Genomic DNA, 20,230 nt, shown 5'->3' on the forward strand with positions numbered 1-20,230 from the left:
TTTTGCATCAGTTTTTGGAATCCAAAACCAGGAGTGGTTGATAAATGCAGAAGTGGAGAATATGTTTTTATTATACTTTTCCTCATATACTTCCACTCCTGGTTTTGGCTTACCAATAGTGAGGCAAAATACTGAGCAAATACTGACAGTGTGACGGCAGCCTACACAACAGATCTAAAGTCATCAAGTCAGGTGTCAGAAATAATGAATTCATGATGCACAAATAAATGGCTCATGAATTCATTATTTCTGACACATGTCCTGGTGAGTGTAGATATGCCTTGTATCACCTCCATCGTCCCTTCATATTCTGCATCAGTATTTGGAATCCAAACCCAGGAGTGGTAGATAAATGCTGAAGTGCAGCATATGTTTCTATTATACTTTTGCTCGCACTGTAGTACTCCTGATTTTGGCTTGCAAAGTCTGAGGTAAAACTCTGTCCAAATACTGCTAGTGTGATCTCAGCCTTAATCTGTTTTTATTCCACAGGACTTTGCATTTTGTAAATGTTTGGTCTTACATTTTTTTCATTCTTTTTTCACAGCACATGGAGCTCCACTGTTGGCCCAGGTTCTGGAGCGGTCCTTCATCAGTCAGCCACGGACCCGTCCCAGCCATCCTCCAGCGCTGCAGCAAGTGGGCCTGCCACACTAACTGGAGACCAGGAAGCTGGTCCATCAGATGATCCCCTTCCCAAGTCCTCTGCCCATTTTTTTTTTTGGCTCCTCCTGGCAGCGGCAGAGGGCCGCGGACAGGTCACTCATGCCCAAGTTTTTGCACTTGAGCTCGGTCTTCCACGAGGGACTCAAGACGATGGGTGACCGACTGGATACTGCCATTAGTCATATGAGTACACGTATCCAGGAGGTTACCACAGCCCTTGCCCAAGTGAAAGCCGACCTCCAGAGGCCAGCACATCATTTTTTTAATCAAATTGAACACGGCATGTCGGAACACCTTACTCCCGATTTCCAGATTAGTGTTATGCAGGCCTGCAATGCTGCTTACGTGCAGGCTATGCAGCAGAGTCGGTATTTTCAGCAGACAGTGGGGGCATTTCCACCAGTGCCCACACTGTCACGCTTTACCTCTATGCCGACATCTGCTGCATACCACTGCACGGCCACCTCCATTCCAAGCACTACCGGACACTATTATAGCACCACCACCATGCCGAGTGCAGTAGGACAGCCCACCGCCACCACCATGACAACTGCTGCTCCTGCTTGGACCTCCTCCACTGCCACCACCATGCGGCAGCCGCAAGACCCTGGCCTGTCGTTCCCCGCCACCACCACAAGAATGCCGCTGCCGGACCCTGCCCTGGCGTTCCCCGACACCACCACACGAATGCTGCTGCCGGACCCTGCCTGTCATGATTCCCAATGGCAGGGAAACATCAAAACACAAAGATAACGGACGAGCTCTGGGTGATGGAATCTCGAGCTGACCGTGAGCTAAATCTACCACACAACTAATAGTAGCCAGGGAGCATACCTGATTAACCCTAGATGCCACGCGCCAGCCGGAGGACTAACTACCCCTGGTAGAGGAAGGAACAGACCTGGCTTACCTCTAGGGAAATACCCCAAAAGATGATAGCAGCCCCCCACATGTAATGACGGTGAGTTTAGAGGAAAAGACATACACAGTATGAAGGTAGATTTAGCAAAGAGAGGTCCACTTACTAGATAGCAGAAGGATACAAAAGAGGACTTCACGGTCAACTGAAAACCCTATCAAAAAACCATCCTGAAATTACTTTAAGACTCCTGTGTCAACTCATGACACAGGAGTGGCAATTTCAGCCCACAAGAGCTTCCAGCTACAGAGAATAACAAAACTGCAAACTGGACAAAAGATACAAAACAAAAGGACAAAGTCCACTTAGCTGATCAGCAGACTAGTAGCAGGAACATGCAACCGAAGGCTCTGGTTACAATGATGACCGGCAAGGAAATGACTGGAGAGCAAGGCTAAATAGGAAACTCCCAAACACTGATGGGAGCAGGTGAACTGAGACAGCAAAGACACACAAGTCACCAGTACCACCAGCAACCACCAGGGGAGCCCAAAAGCGGATTCACAACAGTACCCCCCCCTTAAGGAGGGGGCACCGAACCCTCACGAGAACCACCAGGACGATCTGGATGAGCCCTATGAAAGGCACGAACCAAATCCGAGGCATGAACATCAGAGGCAGTTACCCAAGAATTATCTTCTTGACCATAGCCCTTCCATTTAACCAGATACTGAAGTCTCCGTCTGGAAATACGGGAGTCCAGGATCTTCTCCACAACGTACTCCAATTCACCCCCTACCAGCACAGGAGCAGGAGGTTCAGTAGAAGGAACCACCGGTACCTCATACCTCCGCAACAACGACCGATGGAATACATTATGGATAGCGAAAGATGCCGGGAGGTCCAAACGAAAGGACACAGGGTTAAGAATCTCCAAAATCCTATAAGGACCGATGAACCGGGGCTTAAACTTAGGAGAAGAAACCCTCATAGGGACAAAACGGGAAGACAACCACACCAAGTCCCCAACACGAAGACGAGGACCAACACGACGTCGGCGGTTAGCAAACTGCTGAGTCCTCTCCTGGGACAACTTCAAATTGTCCACCACTTGTCCCCAAATCCGATGCAACCGATCCACCACAGCATCAACTCCCGGACAATCCGAAGATTCCACCTGACCAGATGAAAAACGAGGGTGAAACCCTGAATTGCAAAAGAAAGGGGAAACCAAAGTGGCAGAACTAGCCCGATTATTAAGAGCAAACTCTGCCAACGGCAAAAAGGCAACCCAGTCATCCTGATCCGCAGACACAAAACACCTCAAATAAGTCTCCAAAGTTTGATTAGCTCGCTCCGTCTGGCCATTAGTCTGAGGATGGAATGCAGACTAAAAAGACAAATCAATTCCCAACCTGGAACAGAATGTCCGCCAAAATCTAGACACAAACTGGGTTCCCCTGTCAGAAACGATGTTTTCCGGAATCCCATGCAGGCGAACCACATTTTAAAAAAACAGAGGGACCAATTCAGATGAGGAAGGCAACTTAGGCAATGGCACCAAATGGACCATTTTAGAAAAACGGTCACACACCACCCAGATGACAGACATCTTCTGAGAAACAGGGAGATCAGAAATAAAGTCCATAGAGATGTGCGTCCAAGGCCTCTTCGGAATAGGCAAGGGCAACAATAACCCACTAGCCCTAGAACAACAAGGCTTGGCCCGAGCACAAACATCACAAGACTGCACAAAAACACGCACATCTCGAGACAGGGAAGGCCACCAGAAGGACCTAGCCACCAAATCTCTAGTACCAAAAATTCCAGGATGACCTGCCAGAGTAGAAGAATGAACTTCCGAGATGACTCTACTGGTCCAATCATCAGGAACAAACAGTCTACCAGGTGGACAACGATCAGGTCTATCTGCCTGAAATTCTTGCAAAGCACGTCGCAAGTCTGGGGAGACAGCAGACAAAACCACCCCATCCTTAAGGATACCAGCAGGTTCAGAATCCCCAGGAGAGTCAGGCTCAAAACTCCTAGAAAGAGCATCTGCCTTCACATTTTTAGAACCCGGTAAGTATGAGACCACAAAATTAAACCGAGAAAAAAACAACGACCAGCGTGCCTGTCTAGGATTCAGGCGCCTGGCAGACTCCAGATAAATCAGATTCTTGTGATCAGTCAAAACCACCACCTGATGTCTGGCACCCTCAAGCCAATGACGCCACTCCTCAAACGCCCACTTCATGGCCAAAAGCTCCCGATTACCAACATCATAGTTTCGCTCGGCGGCCGAAAATTTACGAGAAAAGAACGCACAAGGTCTCATCACTGAGCAATCGGAACTTTTCTGCGACAAAACCGCCCCTGCTCCGATCTCGGAAGCATCGACCTCAACCTGAAAGGGAAGAGAAACATCAGGCTGGCGCAACACAGGAGCAGACGAAAAGCGGCGCTTAAGCTCCCGAAAGGCCTCCACAGCAGCAGGTGACCAATCGGCAACATCAGCACCCTTTCTAGTCAAATCAGTCAAAGGTTTAGCAACGCCAGAAAACCCAGTTATAAATCGACGATAGAAATTAGCAAAGCCCAAGAATTTCTGAAGACTCTTAAGAGAAGTAGGCTGCGTCCAGTCACAAATAGCCCGAACCTTAACAGGGTCCATCTCAACAGAAGAAGGGGAAAAAATGTACCCCAAAAAAGAAATCTTTTGAACCCCAAAAACACACTTTGAACCCTTTACACATAAAGAACTAGTCCGCAAAACCTGAAAAACCCTCCTGACCTGTTGAACATGAGACTCCCAGTCATCAGAAAAAATCAAAATATCGTCCAAATACACAATCATAAATTTATCCAAATATTCACGGAAAATATCATGCATAAAGGACTGAAAGACCGAAGGTGCATTTGAAAGGCCGAAAGGCATTACTAAATACTCAAAATGGCCCTCAGGCGTATTAAATGCGGTTTTCCACTCATCCCCCTGCTTAATTCGCACCAAATTATACGCCCCACGAAGATCAATCTTAGAGAACCACTTAGCCCCTCTTATGCGAGCAAACAAATCAGTCAAAGGCAACGGATACTGATATTTGACTGTAATTTTATTCAGGAGTCGATAATCAATACAAGGCCTCAGAGAGCCATCCTTCTTAGACACAAAGAAAAAACCAGCTCCTAAAGGAGATGAAGAAGGACGAATATGTCCCTTTTCCAGGGACTCCTTAATATACTCTCGCATAGCAGCATGTTCAGGCACAGATAAATTAAACAAACGACCCTTTGGAAATTTACTGCCAGGAATCAGATCTATGGCGCAATCACAATCTCTGTGGGGAGGGAGAGAACCAATCTTAGGCTCTTCAAAAACATCACGATAATCAGACAAAAATGCTGGAATCTCAGAGGGAGTAGATGACGAAATGGAAACCAAAGGTACATCCCCATGAGCCCCCCGACATCCCCAGCTTATCACAGACATTGTTTTCCAGTCAAGGACTGGGTTATGAGATTGTAACCATGGTAATCCAAGCACTAAAACATCATGTAAATTGTACAACACAAGGAAGCGAATCACCTCCTGATGGTCTGGAGTCATACGCATAGTCACTTGCGTCCAGAATTGTGGTTTATTACTAGCCAAAGGGGTAGAATCAATACCCTTCAGAGGTATAGGGACTTCCAGTGGCTCTAAATCAAACCCACAGCGCCTGGCAAAGGACCAATCCATAAGACTCAGGGCGGCGCCAGAGTCCACATAGGCATCCACAGTAATAACTGATAATGAACAAATCAAGGTTACAGACAGAATAAATTTAGACTGTAAAGTGCAAATAGACTTGTCAGCCTTCTTTGTGCGTTTAGAGCATGCTGATATAACATAAGCAGAATAACCACAATAGAAACATAACCCATTTTTACGCCTGTAATTCTGCCGCTCGCTTCTGGACAGAGTTCTGTCACATTGCATATTCTCTGGCGACTTTTCAGAAGATACCGCCAAATGGTGCACAGGCTTGCGCTCCCGCAAACGCCGATCAATCTGAATAGCCATTGTCATGGACTCATTCAGACCTGTAGGCGCAGGGAACCCGACCATAACATCCTTACCGGCATCAGAGAGGCCCTCTCTGAAATTTGCCGCTAGGGCGCACTCATTCCACTGAGTAAGCACAGACCATTTACGAAATTTTTGGCAGTATATCTCAGCTTCATCTTGCCCTTGAGATAGGGCTATCAAAGCTTTTTTAGCTTGAATCTCCAAATTAGGTTCCTCATAAAGCAAGCCTAAAGCCAGAAAAAAGGCATCCACATTGAGCAACGCAGGATCCCCTGGTGTCAATGAAAATGCCCAGTTTTGAGGGTCACCTCGCAGCAAAGAAATCACAATCTTAACCTGCTGGACAGGATCTCCAGAGGAGTGAGGTCTGAGAGAAAGGAATAATTTACAATTATATTTGAAATTCAGAAACCGAGATCTATCTCCGGAAAACACCTCTGGTGTAGGAATCTTAGGTTCAGACATCGGAGTATGTATAACAAATTCTTGTAAATTTTGAACCTTAGTAGCAAGATTATTTAAACCTGCAGCCAAGCTCTGAGGATCCATCTTTAAACAGGTGAGATCAGAGCCATTCAAGGATTAGAAGGAGAGAAAGGCAAAGGCTGTAATTAGAGCTGAAATACAACTGATCCAACTATGGAGCAAACATAGGAAAAAAAAACAAAAAAACTCTACAGACTTCTTTTTCTCTCCTTTCTTCTGCCAGTAACTTTAACACGGTCCGGTCATACTGTCATGATTCCCAATGGCAGGGAAACATCAAAATACAAAGATAACGGACGAGCTCTGGGTGATGGAATCTCGAGCTGACCGTGAGCTAAATCTACCACACAACTAATAGTAGCCAGGGAGCATACCTGATTAACCCTAGATGCCACGCGCCAGCCGGAGGACTAACTACCCCTGGTAGAGGAAGGAACAGACCTGGCTTACCGCTAGGGAAATACCCCAAAAGATGATAGCAGCCCCCCACATGTAATGACGGTGAGTTTAGAGGAAAAGACATACACAGTATGAAGGTAGATTTAGCAAAGAGAGGTCCACTTACTAGATAGCAGAAGGATACAAAAGAGGACTTCACGGTCAACTGAAAACCCTATCAAAAAACCATCCTGAAATTACTTTAAGACTCCTGTGTCAACTCATGACACAGGAGTGGCAATTTCAGCCCACAAGAGCTTCCAGCTACAGAGAATAACAAAACTGCAAACTGGACAAAAGATACAAAACAAAAGGACAAAGTCCACTTAGCTGATCAGCAGACTAGTAGCAGGAACATGCAACCGAAGGCTCTGGTTACAATGATGACCGGCAAGGAAATGACTGGAGAGCAAGGCTAAATAGGAAACTCCCAAACACTGATGGGAGCAGGTGAACTGAGACAGCAAAGACACACAAGTCACCAGTACCACCAGCAACCACCAGGGGAGCCCAAAAGCGGATTCACAACACCTGCCCTGGCGTTCCCCGCCACCACCACAAGAATGCCACTACAACAGCACACGGACCGTGACAGGTCGGCCACCACGGCCAGGCCAATACCAGTTAGCCCAACGAGGCTCCCAGGACAGCTGCGCCGATCCAAAAAAGGGAAAGGCAATAAAAAACAAAAGACAATAGCTATCCCTCCCCCCACACCTCCCAATGTGTCTGTAATGTCTGGTTTGTCTCATCCTTCCAGTGTGTCTCTGCCCTCTCATGTGACTAGCCCAATCCCCGAATTTCCAGACCCCAGTAATTTTATTGCACCTTCTCCAGCCACCCCTGCGTCGTCGATAGTTAGCCAGCCCTCACTGCTCCACACCCCCCAATTTCGTCAATCAACCCCAAGCAGGCGCAGTTAATTTTTTATTTTAGTCTATTTTGTTAAAATAAATAATGTTTTTTGCCCCCAATAAGGTTTGTTTAATTGTGTATTTCGCCGCCGGCAACACACACTGTGCGCCAAATCCAAAAATGCGCCAAACACATTTTTTTGGGCCACCTCCTAGCTCCAGTGTTAGTTAGTACAACACGGAAGCTTTGTGTGTGTTTGGTATAGAGCTATGAGTTTGCCCCAAAAAATAATACTTGCATTTTCTCTCTGTGACTTTTTGTCGCAGACTGAAGACAAAATGGTGGCAATACACAGCTGAATACACAGCTGAACTATACTCAACTGGTCGTGTCTTCACAAAATCGTTAGTTATGACACCAGACCTGCTGAGTTGATAAATGCCTTGTATTACCTCCATTTTATCTTCTTTGTACATTAAATCTATTTAACACAAAGTGAAGGTATGATGGAGGTGATACAAGGCATATCTATACTCACCAGGACATGTGTCAGAAATAATAAATTCATGAGCCATTTATTTGTGCATCATGAATTCATTATTTCTGACACCTGACTTGATGACTATTGATCTGTTGTGTAGGCTGCCGTCACACTGACAGTATTTGCTCAGTATTTTACCTCACTATTGGTAAGCCAAAACCTGGAGTGGATCAATGTGAGGAAAAGTCAAATAAAAATATAAAACTCCACCTCTGCATTTAACAACCACTCCTGGTTTTGGCTTACAAATACTGATGTTAAGTAATGAACAAATACTGCGAATGTGACGGCACCAAACAGCCATCGTCTCTACAGTCTGCGTCAAATAGCTACTGGTGAACCGAGTCAGGACGCAATGACGTCAACAGCCTAAGCCCAAAAACCCAAAGTGGTTTGTAAAGCAAATACATGGGAGACATGGTGGAGATAATAAAACACAATTATTTTATTACAACAAACATTATCAACATTTTGAAAATAACTGTTACAGACCCGAAGCCAACAGGACATTTTACACCATATTGTCCTGCCATGCCACACGTCCAAGGTCTGAATCAAAAAAGGCAGCACCTTGGTCCCGCATGTGGCCAACTTCAACAGTTGACCGCAGCAGGTGATGCCGGTAATCAGGCAAAGGGTTTGCAACTTGTTCATCAAGTTCAATGGTGGGTCGCTCCTTAGCCAGAATGTAATTGTGGAGAACCACATATGCTTTTACCACCTCATCCACTGTCTCCATTTTTATATGTATGGCTGTTGCAAGAATGCGCCATTTTGACACCATAATCCCAAAGGCACACTCTACTGTTCTGCGGGCCCAGGTTAGTCTGTAGTTATAGATCCGTTTTGTGCGGTTCAAGTCCCGACTTGAATAGGGCTTCAGTAGATTTTCACTCATCTGAAATGCCTCATCCCCAACCATTACAAATGGTGGTCCTTAAATGAGGGGAGAGGTCGTGGCTGTGGAAAATTTAAATTTTTGCCATAAACACGTCGGCTCATATCCGAGTTTTTAAAAGTCTGTGAATCGTTGCCACGGCCAAAAGCACCAATGTCCACGGCAATGAAGCGACAGTCCGCATCGGCTATTGCCATGAGAACTACTGAAAAATATTTTTTGTAGTTGAACTGTGATCCCGTTCTGGCCGGTTTGATAATCCGGATGTGCTTCCCATCCACCGCACCCAAACAGTTGGGGAAATCACACACAGTCCAGAATTTATTTATCTGCTATTTTCATCCACATTTCCTCGTTGGGTACGGGTATAAATTCTTCACGGAGAACATTCCACAAAGCCCGGCAGGTGTCAAAAACTATTCCGGACAGGGTGGAAATTCCAAGGCGGTACTGGAAGTGTAGGGATGACAAGCTCTCTCCAGTTGCAAGAAATCTGTAATAAAGAAAAAATAATTTACAAAAATGCAAAGAATACATGTCAGACCAACAATAATTATGACTGGCATTTGTTTATAATTATTACGTACCTTAAGGTAACCAGGAGACATTCCTCTGGTGGAATCGCTCTACGGAGCTGGGTGTCCTGTCTCCGGATGGCTCCTTGGACACGAGCAAGCAAATCCCGGAAAGAGTCTTGCGACATCCTGGTATATTCCGGGAATTTGTCCGGGTTGTCACTGAGATCGACATACAGGGTGTGATAGGCTCCACGGCTCTCCCGCAGTTCTATAATGGGGTGTTGCCAAAAATGCCTACGCCGTGTCCTTCTCTGTCTTTCACGGTTTCGGTGTTGCTCCCAAGCAAACGCACACGCAGGAAAAAGCTTGATGCTGAGATCCAGGTTGAAGTAAAAGCTCTCCATGTGAAGATCCATCATGACACAGGAGCAAAATCTGAAGATTTCAGCAGTCCTAGGGTCTATATATAGATATCCCATAACACACGCCCTCTGTAGTCTCATTGGCGGTGTCTGCTTATCTTGATTTTTATCCTGTAAAATTTTTCACCATGCGCACCAAAAACGCATGAAAAACGCATAAAAAAGCATGTAAACGCAGCGTTATAAAGCCGCATGCGTTTACGCATGCGCTTAAAAAAACGCTGCGTTTGTACGCGCTTTTATGCGTTTTTCTGGTACTTGCGTTTGCGGATTAAAACGCAAATGTGAAAGTAGCCTAATTGAGAGGCGTCTATAAGACATCTATCCATTACTAATCTTATAGATATATGGTAAATAAAAACACAGATAGAATAAAGTCCTTTATTTGAAATAAAACAAAACACTTTTCCATTTTTATTTAAAAATAACAAACAGTTATACTCACCTAACGCCTAATTCCACTGAAGCCCTCGTCTCCCGTAATAAAACTAAAATAAAAAAACAACAATTTCCCTCACCTGTCCCACGACGTAATCCATGTCTGCAGGATAAATAGCTACAGTGCACAATCCTATCTCTTCGTAACAAGTCAGTGAGCCCCATGATGCATCTGTCTGTGGAAAACTGGGCTTGTAGGCACTTTTATTACCTGAGGATGGTCCAGCACAACAGACTGTCTGGGTATTGGAGCCTCTGATTTCATGGCACGGTTAATAGCAGAATAATGTGCCGCTCTGACTGCGGTGGATTGGAGGATGGTAATGGTAAGGTGCAATGTCCGTCATGAACAGCGCGCTCGCTCTGCCAGCACTGATCAGTCTCGGCTCATCGGCTCTGACTTTGGTTGAGCAGATGACTTGCGGATGTTGTACTCCTCTCAATACGTAAAAGAAGGACAAGCAGTGTTTGTAGAGATCAGGTAAGTATCAGTGAGGTGGATAATATTCAGGAAATCTACAGTGCCCTCATTCCCTCTGTACACAAGCATGGCTCGGATGTCCTCATCATACACCTGCTTTTGGTGCACATACCAGTCTAATGTGTCCTGGAACTATCACAATTCTCAGGTTGTATTTAAACGAGTGGATCACCTTCATCAGCATTCTGCCAGCTCTTTAGGTGCTGGAACTCTCTCTTCTCACTTCCCAGTATGCAATGCTCCTGTCGTTGCCAAGTGCACTAAAAGCCGACTCTGTGTTATGCCTGTGCAGTTTCACAGACGGAGGAAGACCAGCTCCCAATTACTGTTTCTATCATTCATATATCTATTGTTTTTTTATTGCATTTTTGGGGGAACTGCAGTGATAGAAAAACTGCAAATTTGGCAATTCATTTATTTTATTGTCGATGTATGTTTTAAATCGTTTTATATTTTGTTTGGCTGTAATTCTATGGATGCGGCAACGCCAAATCTGTTATTATCTTTTTATTTTTATAACTGGGAAAAGGGGAAATTTAAACTTTTATATATTTTTTTTATTTTATTTTATTTTAAAACATTTTAATTTTATTTCTGAATCCAGACTTCATCTTTGAGCGCTTATAAGATGTGCTGAAATGGCATAGTATTGCGGTACACGGTATAAATTGCGGTTTCCTTGGAAGTTCAGCCAATCACTGATCTTCAGAGAGTGACGGGGCCTTCATCAAGCCCCTAACTACTATAGTACCCCATCGATACCATGCCTTTGCAGTGTGGGGCGGCGTTGAGCATGTACACCGGGCAATCGCTGCTGTCAGTGATTGACAATGCCATTTAATTAAACAGCAGCGATCAGGGCTAACTCAGCAGCGATCAGGGCTAACTCAGCAGCGATCAGGGCTAACTCAGCAGCAATCAGGGCTAGCTCAGCAGCGATCAGGGCTAGCTCAGCAACGATCAGGGCTAGCTCAGCAACGATCAGGGCTAGCTCAGCAGCGATCAGGGCTAACAGCAGCAATCAGGGCTAACTCAGCAGCAATCAGGGCTAACTCAGCAGCAATCAGGGCTAGCTCAGCAGCAATCAGGGCTAGCTCAGCAGCAATCAGGGCTAGCTCAGCAGCAATCAGGGCTAGCTCAGCAGCAATCAGCGCTAACTCAGCAGCAATCAGGGCTAGCTCAGCAGCAATCAGGGCTAGCTCAGCAGCGATCAGGGCTAGCTCAGCAGCGATCAGGGCAAACTCAGCAGCGATCAGGGCTAACTCAGCAGCGATCAGGGCTAGCTCTGATCGCTGCTGGTGCTATCTATTACAGCAGGTAGAGGAAAGCTGCTGGTCCTCCTCACCGGCCTTACCTGGGTCAGACACAGCAGTATGGTTCTGGTGCTCTCTTCTTTGCTTATTCTTCGGATTCTGTGCAGGGTTTCTTTTATGATATCTCCATACTCTGTATAATACTGGGAAAAAAAACATAAACATCATTTACAACAGGGAACATCATAAGGGTTCGGAGAATGAAGAAACGTCGTAGTACCAAGATGGCGACTTGTGCCTGACTGTATGTGTCACCGTACTGGCCATGACCAGGGTGCTGGCATTTGCTGATATCTAGGATAAAGGTCCTGTGCGCCAGGGCATGTGTGCTGGAATGTGTGATACCTAGAGATGAGCGAGCATGAAAATGCTCAGGTGCTTGGTGCTCGAACCGAGCAATTTCTACTACCCGCATGTTCATTTCGAGTAACGAGTATAATGGAAATTGTTTTTTTCGTGACACGTTATACTTTATGTTAATGGTAAATTTAGGTTGATTTGTTTTGTGTTTATAAAAATATCAGAAATTTGACCAAAAAAAAAATTAGCAATTTTTAAACTTTTTACCTATCACCACATAGTCCTAAGTTTGCCACAACATAATAATGTTGCTTAGTGCATCCCAGGCTATATAGATTGAAGAGGAGACCAAATTATAATCTGTACATATATAACGAAATGTAACAAATTTTATTATATATATCGAAATAATACGTAAAATCACATGGACAAGCCAAATACTGTGAGCAGGTACAAAGAAGGCAATCCAAGACAAAACAACAACATCCACCATAGTAGGACTAGCCGGGGGTGCCGTTAGGCCAATGGTACTAGAGATGGAACACATGAAAAGCCTCACTAAGAGGAGAGCATATATATACCTGTGGTAAAGTATATAATATATACATTTCTAGGGCCAGATATATCAAATTATATCTACACAAATGGAGAAACTGTACCAATATAACTTCATTGATATAGCATAAGTCCCTTTCATAATACACAAATAGTGGAACTTATATAAGCCTATAACTAAGTACAGTCACCAAGTTGTGAGAGTCACAGCTGGTCACAGCATAAACAAATATTCATGAAGTACCTGTGGCCATAGCTAAAGCTGGTATATCACCCCTGCTGTCACGCTGGTGGGCACCTCGACGCGCGTTTCGCCACTAAGGCTTCGTCAGGAGGCGTCAATTTTCAAACTTTGACTGATTATCCCTTTAATCCAGATAGTAGTCATACCACAGAAAAACATTAATAAATGACATTTCCCTCATCTCTGCTTTACATCAGCGCCGTTTGTAAAATGTTATTTTATTGTGTTAACATTTTAAAGGGTTTAACAATGTAGCAGCAATTTTTCATTTTTTTTTTTCATTGAAATATACAAAACCTATTTCTTTTTAGGGGCCAATTTAGTTTTGAAAGTGACTTTGGCAGTCCTATATACTGGAATCCTCCAAAAGTGATACCAATTTAAGAACAGCACCCCTCAGCATATCCGAAATTGCTTTCAGGTAGTTTATTAACCCTTCTGGTGCTTTTCAGGAAGTAATGCAAAGTGACATACCAAAGAAATGTCCTTCAGACCACGGAATATTCTATGGGGGAGCAATATAATTGACATGCGGCAGATTATTTTCTGCACCAAATCTCCAAGTCAAAAATACTTAATGTGTGCAAGACATGTCAGGTTTCTCATACACTTTACTGGCATCAGGATTTATGACAAATCCGCACTGAAAAAAAAACGAGACAACACCGCACCAAATCTGCAATCTGTGTCCACACAGCCTAAATTTTGAACAAGTATTTTCAGGCTTACATAGCATCGAAATCTACCCAAGAAGATGTAATTCCCTATGGATGAGCAATATAATACCTATAAATTTTGAACACGTTTCTTGAGGGTTATATACCACCGAAATGTACCCAAGAACACGTGTTATACATCACAAAACGGAATCGTGTATGGGTTAGAAATGTGAACAAACAAGCAATATGTTCAAACACTTTATGTTACTGTTATATACCTCCAAAAATGTGATAGAAGACACGTAATGCTCCATGGATGATTAATCTAATCCTGAAATATTTTTCTATGCTTCTTCTAAGTTTTACATACCACCATATTGCAAGAACAACCGTGTTAAACTGTATGGATGACTAATTGAATCCATAAAAAAAGAAAATAGCAATGAAAATATTTTGACAGTGTAGTTGATGTACTTATACAGTCATAAAGGCTTTGCAGAAAGTGCAGTCGGACAGAAATTATGAGGAGGGTCATCCATAGACCCCTGAAAGGCAACAACTGGTGGGCCTCATTAAAATAGTGAATGTTAATGTGCTTTATGTGCTTCTGTCACCTGGTGGTGTGGAAAAGTGTTCACTAATTCAAGCTTTCTTCATCTTTATGAGTGAGCCTGTCTACATTCTCTCTACAGGCGAAAGCGCCTGTCTGTTATCACCCTCTCCAACAGCACTAAAACACACTCAGACAAAACGCTAGCAGCAGGGCAGCACAACACCTCCAAGGCAAAGAGGAACAGATCATGCCAGATGTTCAGCTTTGAGATCCAATATGAAAGCCGCAGATGAATTAGGGAGTATGCTGGTTTGGTCGCCAGGTATTGCTTGACCATCTTTAAAATGTTTCTCTCCTTGTCAAAAATACCCGATCATCAGGCTCTGGGCTGGAGACATGAAATTGTTCCATGCCTTCAATAGTGTACCTCTTCCTCTGCTGTGTGTCTCCATGGCCTCTCCTTGGTTGGCCAAGGAAGCTTGCCCACTACTGCTAGCGTTGTCTGATGGGAACTTTCTCAACATATTTTCCACAATGGCCTTCTGGTATAGCACCACTTTAGAAGACCTCTCCACCTCAGGAAGAAGAGATGCAAAATTCTCCTTGTAGCGTGGGTCTATCAGGGTGAACAACCAGTACTTTTTTGCCCAGATGAATGTAATGTGAAGGTCACAGGAAAGGCAGAGGTATATCAAGTCTGCCATATGTGCCAAGGCCCCTACAGCCAACACTTCCTTGTCTCCACCATGATGACTACTCTCCATCTCCTGCTCATTCCCATCCTCAGCTCATCTACGTAGCAGAGACGGGACGAAGGTTGTGTGGCTGCTACTCTATGGCGCTAGCCACCAGCTCCTGTTCCTCAGCGTCGACCTCCTCATGGTTGAACAGATGAGATGAGGATGAGCTGGCTACAATCTCTCTATGTCATGTCTTCCTCCATCTAAACCTGCTGTGCATGCAAAGCTTCATGTTTGACAGCAGTGACTGTTTAAGCAGGCACAGAGGCGGGATTGTTGTGCTGACTATGGCGTCGTCACCGCTCACCATCTTTGTGGAGTCCTCAAAGCCTTGGAGAACTGCACAAATATCAGACATCAATGCCCAGTCTTCAGTTGTTATGTGCGGAGGCAGACCAGAATACCGACGGGCGTGTTGGTGCTGGTACTCAACAACTGGCCTCTGCTGCTCACAAAGCCTTGCCAGCATGTGCAGTGTGGAGTTCCAGCGTGTGGAGATGTCACACACCAGTCGGTGAGCTGGCACTGTCAGAGACGCGGCAAATGTAGCCAACTTGCTGAATTGGCCACTCATGCGGCGTGCATTCACCAGAAGCTCTGGTAAATCTTTGCATGTTTTCAGAAACTGCTGAACTACCAAGTTGAGCACTTGTGCCAAGCATGGTACATGTGTGAGCTTGCCAAACTTCACTGCTCCTGCTTCAGAAGTGGTGTACTGTGCCTCCATGCAAAGTGGGACAGGAACCTATGTGTCATGGACAGGCGTGTTTCTTGTGCTCCAGCATCAGGCGTAGTCACACCTTACCCACGTCCTCGGCATCTTCGTGAACCATCATCCGCACTTCTACTTCCCCGTCCCTTAACGCACGCCTTACACGTTCTGTAATTGCTAGGTCTCCGGAAACTAAGTTTATTTTAAATATTAGAAAACAATTGGTCACCTGCAATCAAAGTGGTTTTTGTGAATTTACTCCACCGTAACGTAAAGAAAAGAATGCAAAACTGTATGGATCACAATAAAATTCAATCCAGAAAATTGTTTCAATGCTTTTTCTCAGTTTTACAGATCACAGAAATGTTCACAGACCACGTAAGACTGTATGGCTGAGAAATGGAGATCCACAACATTTTTAAAAGCTTCTTCTCAGTTTTAGAGATCACAGAACTGTACTCCACACTACAGAATAGTGTATGGCTAAGAAATGTAGCCCAGGAAAATGTTTCAATGATTTTTGGGTGTGTTATATAACATTAAAAAGGATGTCAAACCACGTTATACTTGATGGATCAAAATAAACAGTTGAAACCAGAAGTTTCCATAAACTATATATAAAGACACATCTGCAGGTTTTTCTCAATATTTGACACGAAATCAGAATAACCCTTTCCCGTTTTAGGTCAGTTAGGATTACCATAATTATTAATATTTGCCAAATGCCACAATAATGAGAAGAGAATGTTTTAAGGCATTTTTATTACTTACTACAAAGTCAAAAGTTTTCATCCATGTCATTAGTGTTTGGTACCATTGCCCTTAAACTGAATGACTTGGGTCAGACGTTTGGGATCTCCTTCCACAAACTTCTCACAATAGTTGGTCGTAATCTGGTCCCATTCCTCCTGACAAAACTGGAGTAATTGATCCAGGTTTGTAGGTTGCCTAGTTCGCCCCAGACTTTTCAGCTTTGCCCATAAATTTTCACTAGGATTGAGATCAGGGCTTTGTGATGGCCGCTCCAAAACATTGACTTTGTTATCCTTAAGCCACTTTGTTACCATTTTGGCAGTATGCTTCAGGCCATTGTCCATTTGGAAGACCCATTTCCGCCCAAGCTTTAACTTACTGCCTAATGTCTTGAGATGTGGCATCAGTATGGTCATATAATCTTCTTTTCTCATGATGCCATCTATTTTGTGAAGAGCACCAGTCCCTCCTACGGCAAAACAATCCCACATCATGATGATGCCACCACCACCGTGATTCACAGTTGGGATGGTGTTCTTAGGCTTCCAAGCTTCTCCCCTTTTCCTCCAAAAGTAATGATGGTCATTATGTCCAAAAAGTTCAATTTTAGTTTCCACAGACCACATGACATGTCTCCAAAACTTAAGGCCTTTGTTCCTGTGTGCATCTACAACCATTAATCTGGCTTTTTTATGTCTCTTTTGGAGTAATGGCTTCTTCTTGGCAGAGTGGCCTTTCAGCCCATGTTGATACAGTACTTGTTTCACTGTGGATATTGACACAATCTTATCAGCTTCCGCCATCATCTTCCCAAGGTCTTTTGCTTTTGTCCTTGGATTCATCTGCACGTCGGCCCAAAGCATGTTCATCTCTGGGACACAGAACCCATCTCCTTCCTGAGCGGTATGACGGCTGGAAATTCCCATCTTGTTTGTACTTGCGTATAATTGTTTGTACAGATGAACAAGGCTGAAATTGTTCCAAAGGATGAGCCAGACTTGTGCAAGCCCACTATTCTCTTCCTGATATCTTGGCTGCTTTTTTTAGACTTTCTCATGATGCTACACAAAGAAGCAGTATGTTTCAGGTGCGCATTAAAATACATCCACAGGTGTGTTTCTAATTAACTCAGATGCCATGATCATATTGGCAGTGCAGAAATCTTAGTGTTTGTAAACTTTTGACTTTGCAGTAAGTAATAAAAATGACTTAAAACATTCTCTCTCATTATTGTACTATCAATACTGATAATTATGGTAATTCTAACTGACCTAAAACGGGAAAGGTTTATTCTGATTTCATGTCAGATATTGAGAAAAACCTGCAGATGTGTCTTTATATATAGTGGATGGAAACTTCCGGCTTCAACTGTACTCAATTTTTTCATCCCCCACCGGAAAAAAAAAAACCCTGCAGCTATATATTTGCCAACAGACTGCACAGCCCTAATCCCTGCCTACAGACTGGATTCTGTCTCTCTCCCTGCTCCTGCCACTCTCTCTCTTCCTCCCTACACTAAATGCAGATTGTATGTGATACAAGCGATTAGTCCTTAGAAGGACTGTTAGTGTGATGGCTCAGCCTCAGCACCAGTATCTACACTACAGGCCACTGACTCGTTATACTGGGCACACACAGGCCTAGACAAGCACTCTGTCCACCCCCAATACAAAGTGTCACAGAGCTGTGCAATGGCGTCAGTGTGGACGAGCCGGCGGTGCCTGTCCTTTTATATTTCCTGATGATGTCACACGGCCAGCCAATCACAGTAACGCCACAACCAAGATGGCTACGGCATTACAGTGACTCACAGGCAATCCCTGCATGCTTATTGGCTGCGTAACAGGCGCCATAGATGCAGGGCGGGGATTCGAGCTTTACATCGAGCACCGTCCATTACTCGCCAAGTAACGAGCACGGTGATCCTCGAGTGATAACCGAGCATGTTCGCTCATCCCTAGTAATATCACAATGCAAGCGCCCCCCACAATAGCAGCCCACCTCAGGTGCCCCGCTGAAGAAGCTGCGAGGGGTTTCTTGGCCACTCTGTCACTCTAGTTCACCAACCTTCGTACGATAAGATTTTGGTAGAGGAGTCCCATGGCCGTGCCCGGTTATTTTACCCCTCCACAACCCTGGCGACTCCAACCTTTATATAGTACTTGAAGATTTCGCTGGCAAAGCGCAGCTCCAGGGCGTTGTGCAGGACCATCTTGCAGTATCCGGCCAGGAGCACACGTCTCTTATGGAGCCGATGGATTTTACTCCCTTCGTCCTCTAAGGGGAAAGACAATATATACCGATATTTTTCAATTACTTTGTTCTGTGCGATGGCGGCACTGTTCACATTTCCCATGTTCGGCAAAGTTTCCACAATGCCGAGGGGCACCGGTGCCAGCTGTGCTATACAGCCAGCACGCAAGAGTGACTATCGTGATCGGGGCTATCTCGGATCGCAGCAGTCAAAGCTGCGATCAGTCATGACAGCGGCATCTCAGGGGTTAGAATTGGTCTCGTGACTGAAGCCCCTCGTGTCCGCCATATTTATACATCTATAAAACCGAGAGATCAGTTAATTATGCAACGGACTGCGATACTACAGGTTTACGTTCCATATCGGGGACTAGTAAAAGCTGTAAAAACATGAAAAAATAATTGTAAAAAATTAAAAAGTAAAAGTTGAAATCCCCTTTGTAAAAAATGTAATTACAGTAGTAAAATTAACTAATAAAATATCAACGTTTAAAAAAAAAAAAAAAAAAGCGTAATAGCTGGATTTTAGTCGCTTCTCAAAAAAAATGGGGAAAAAAGATCAGAAAGTAGTGAGCGCACCAACGCGGTACCAATAAAATCTACGGATCTACACAAAAAACAAGCTGTGAAACCATCTATTAAACAGTTTTTGTTTTATAGTAACACATAAAAAAAGTTACACGTGAAGTTCCAGCTTGTACTAATGGCAGAAGTGAACGCCCTAAAAACAGAAGCCAAGAAGCAATGGCAAAGATTCAGTTTTTTTCCCCAAATCCACCCCGTTTTTCACTACATGATATGGTAAAGTGAATGGCGTCATTCCAAACAGCGACTCGTCCAGCAAAGAAAAAAAATATATATATAAAAAAAATTTAAAAAATTATGGATTTAAAAATAATAAAAACAATGGCTGCATTTAAGGGGTGAGAGCGATCATTTGGCGTTGATCGACCACCACCACTAGAGGGAGCACATGAGCTTCCTGCAATAATAAAAGTGCTCAGGGAGCTGCTTGGCTCCCCCTAGTGGAGAGTGAGTGTTATACAGTGGATTTGGAGAACTGCAGAGTACGGAGATATCCGCAGATCTCTGAGAATCATCCATATCTTATTGCTCCCGCAGAACACGCACCGCCGTCCTCATCTTCAGAGTTGGTGAACACGTGATCGACGAGGAAGCCAGCCAGCTCCGCCTGGAGAGGAACCTCTGCAGAATAGGAGAGTGTCTGCAGGTAGGATCGCTCGCCGTGGCCGACGTGATCGTTGAAAACCACCAGGAGATCACTGAGCAGTATAAAAGTCTGCAAAGGAAAACAGCAAAAAAGGACAAAGATGAAAGTAGAAATCTATCACTGATTCATCGCTCTTGGGTGTGAAAGTTTTGATTTCTTGGCATAAATCCCAGGAGGTATCTGCAGCCACCACTAGGGGGAGCTCAGTACACAGTGTTATTGTTTTCAATGTGAAGTATGCAG

General features: G+C 44.3%; 2 protein-coding genes across 7 annotated transcripts in view; both read right to left on the reverse strand.

Annotated features, from left to right (window-relative positions):
- The window catches only part of MCM7 (minichromosome maintenance complex component 7), a 217,614-nt gene that overhangs the window by 84,526 nt on the left and 112,858 nt on the right, over positions 1-20,230 (reverse strand). The gene's annotated exons all lie outside the window — the stretch shown is intronic.
- STAG3 (STAG3 cohesin complex component) overlaps positions 1-20,230 on the reverse strand; it is a 157,044-nt gene that overhangs the window by 34,008 nt on the left and 102,806 nt on the right. For all 6 annotated transcript variants that reach the window (XM_077261694.1, XM_077261697.1, XM_077261693.1 and 3 more), the window contains exons 24-26: positions 19,888-20,056; positions 18,653-18,780; positions 12,029-12,130 (exon numbers count right to left, since the gene is read on the reverse strand). In XM_077261694.1, coding sequence (XP_077117809.1) covers positions 12,029-12,130; positions 18,653-18,780; positions 19,888-20,056 — 399 coding nt within the window. The remainder of the gene's footprint in view (positions 1-12,028; positions 12,131-18,652; positions 18,781-19,887; positions 20,057-20,230) is intronic.

The sequence above is a fragment of the Ranitomeya variabilis genome, chromosome 5 (genome assembly GCF_051348905.1).
Source record: "Ranitomeya variabilis isolate aRanVar5 chromosome 5, aRanVar5.hap1, whole genome shotgun sequence".
NCBI classification, from domain to species: Eukaryota; Metazoa; Chordata; class Amphibia; order Anura; family Dendrobatidae; genus Ranitomeya; species Ranitomeya variabilis.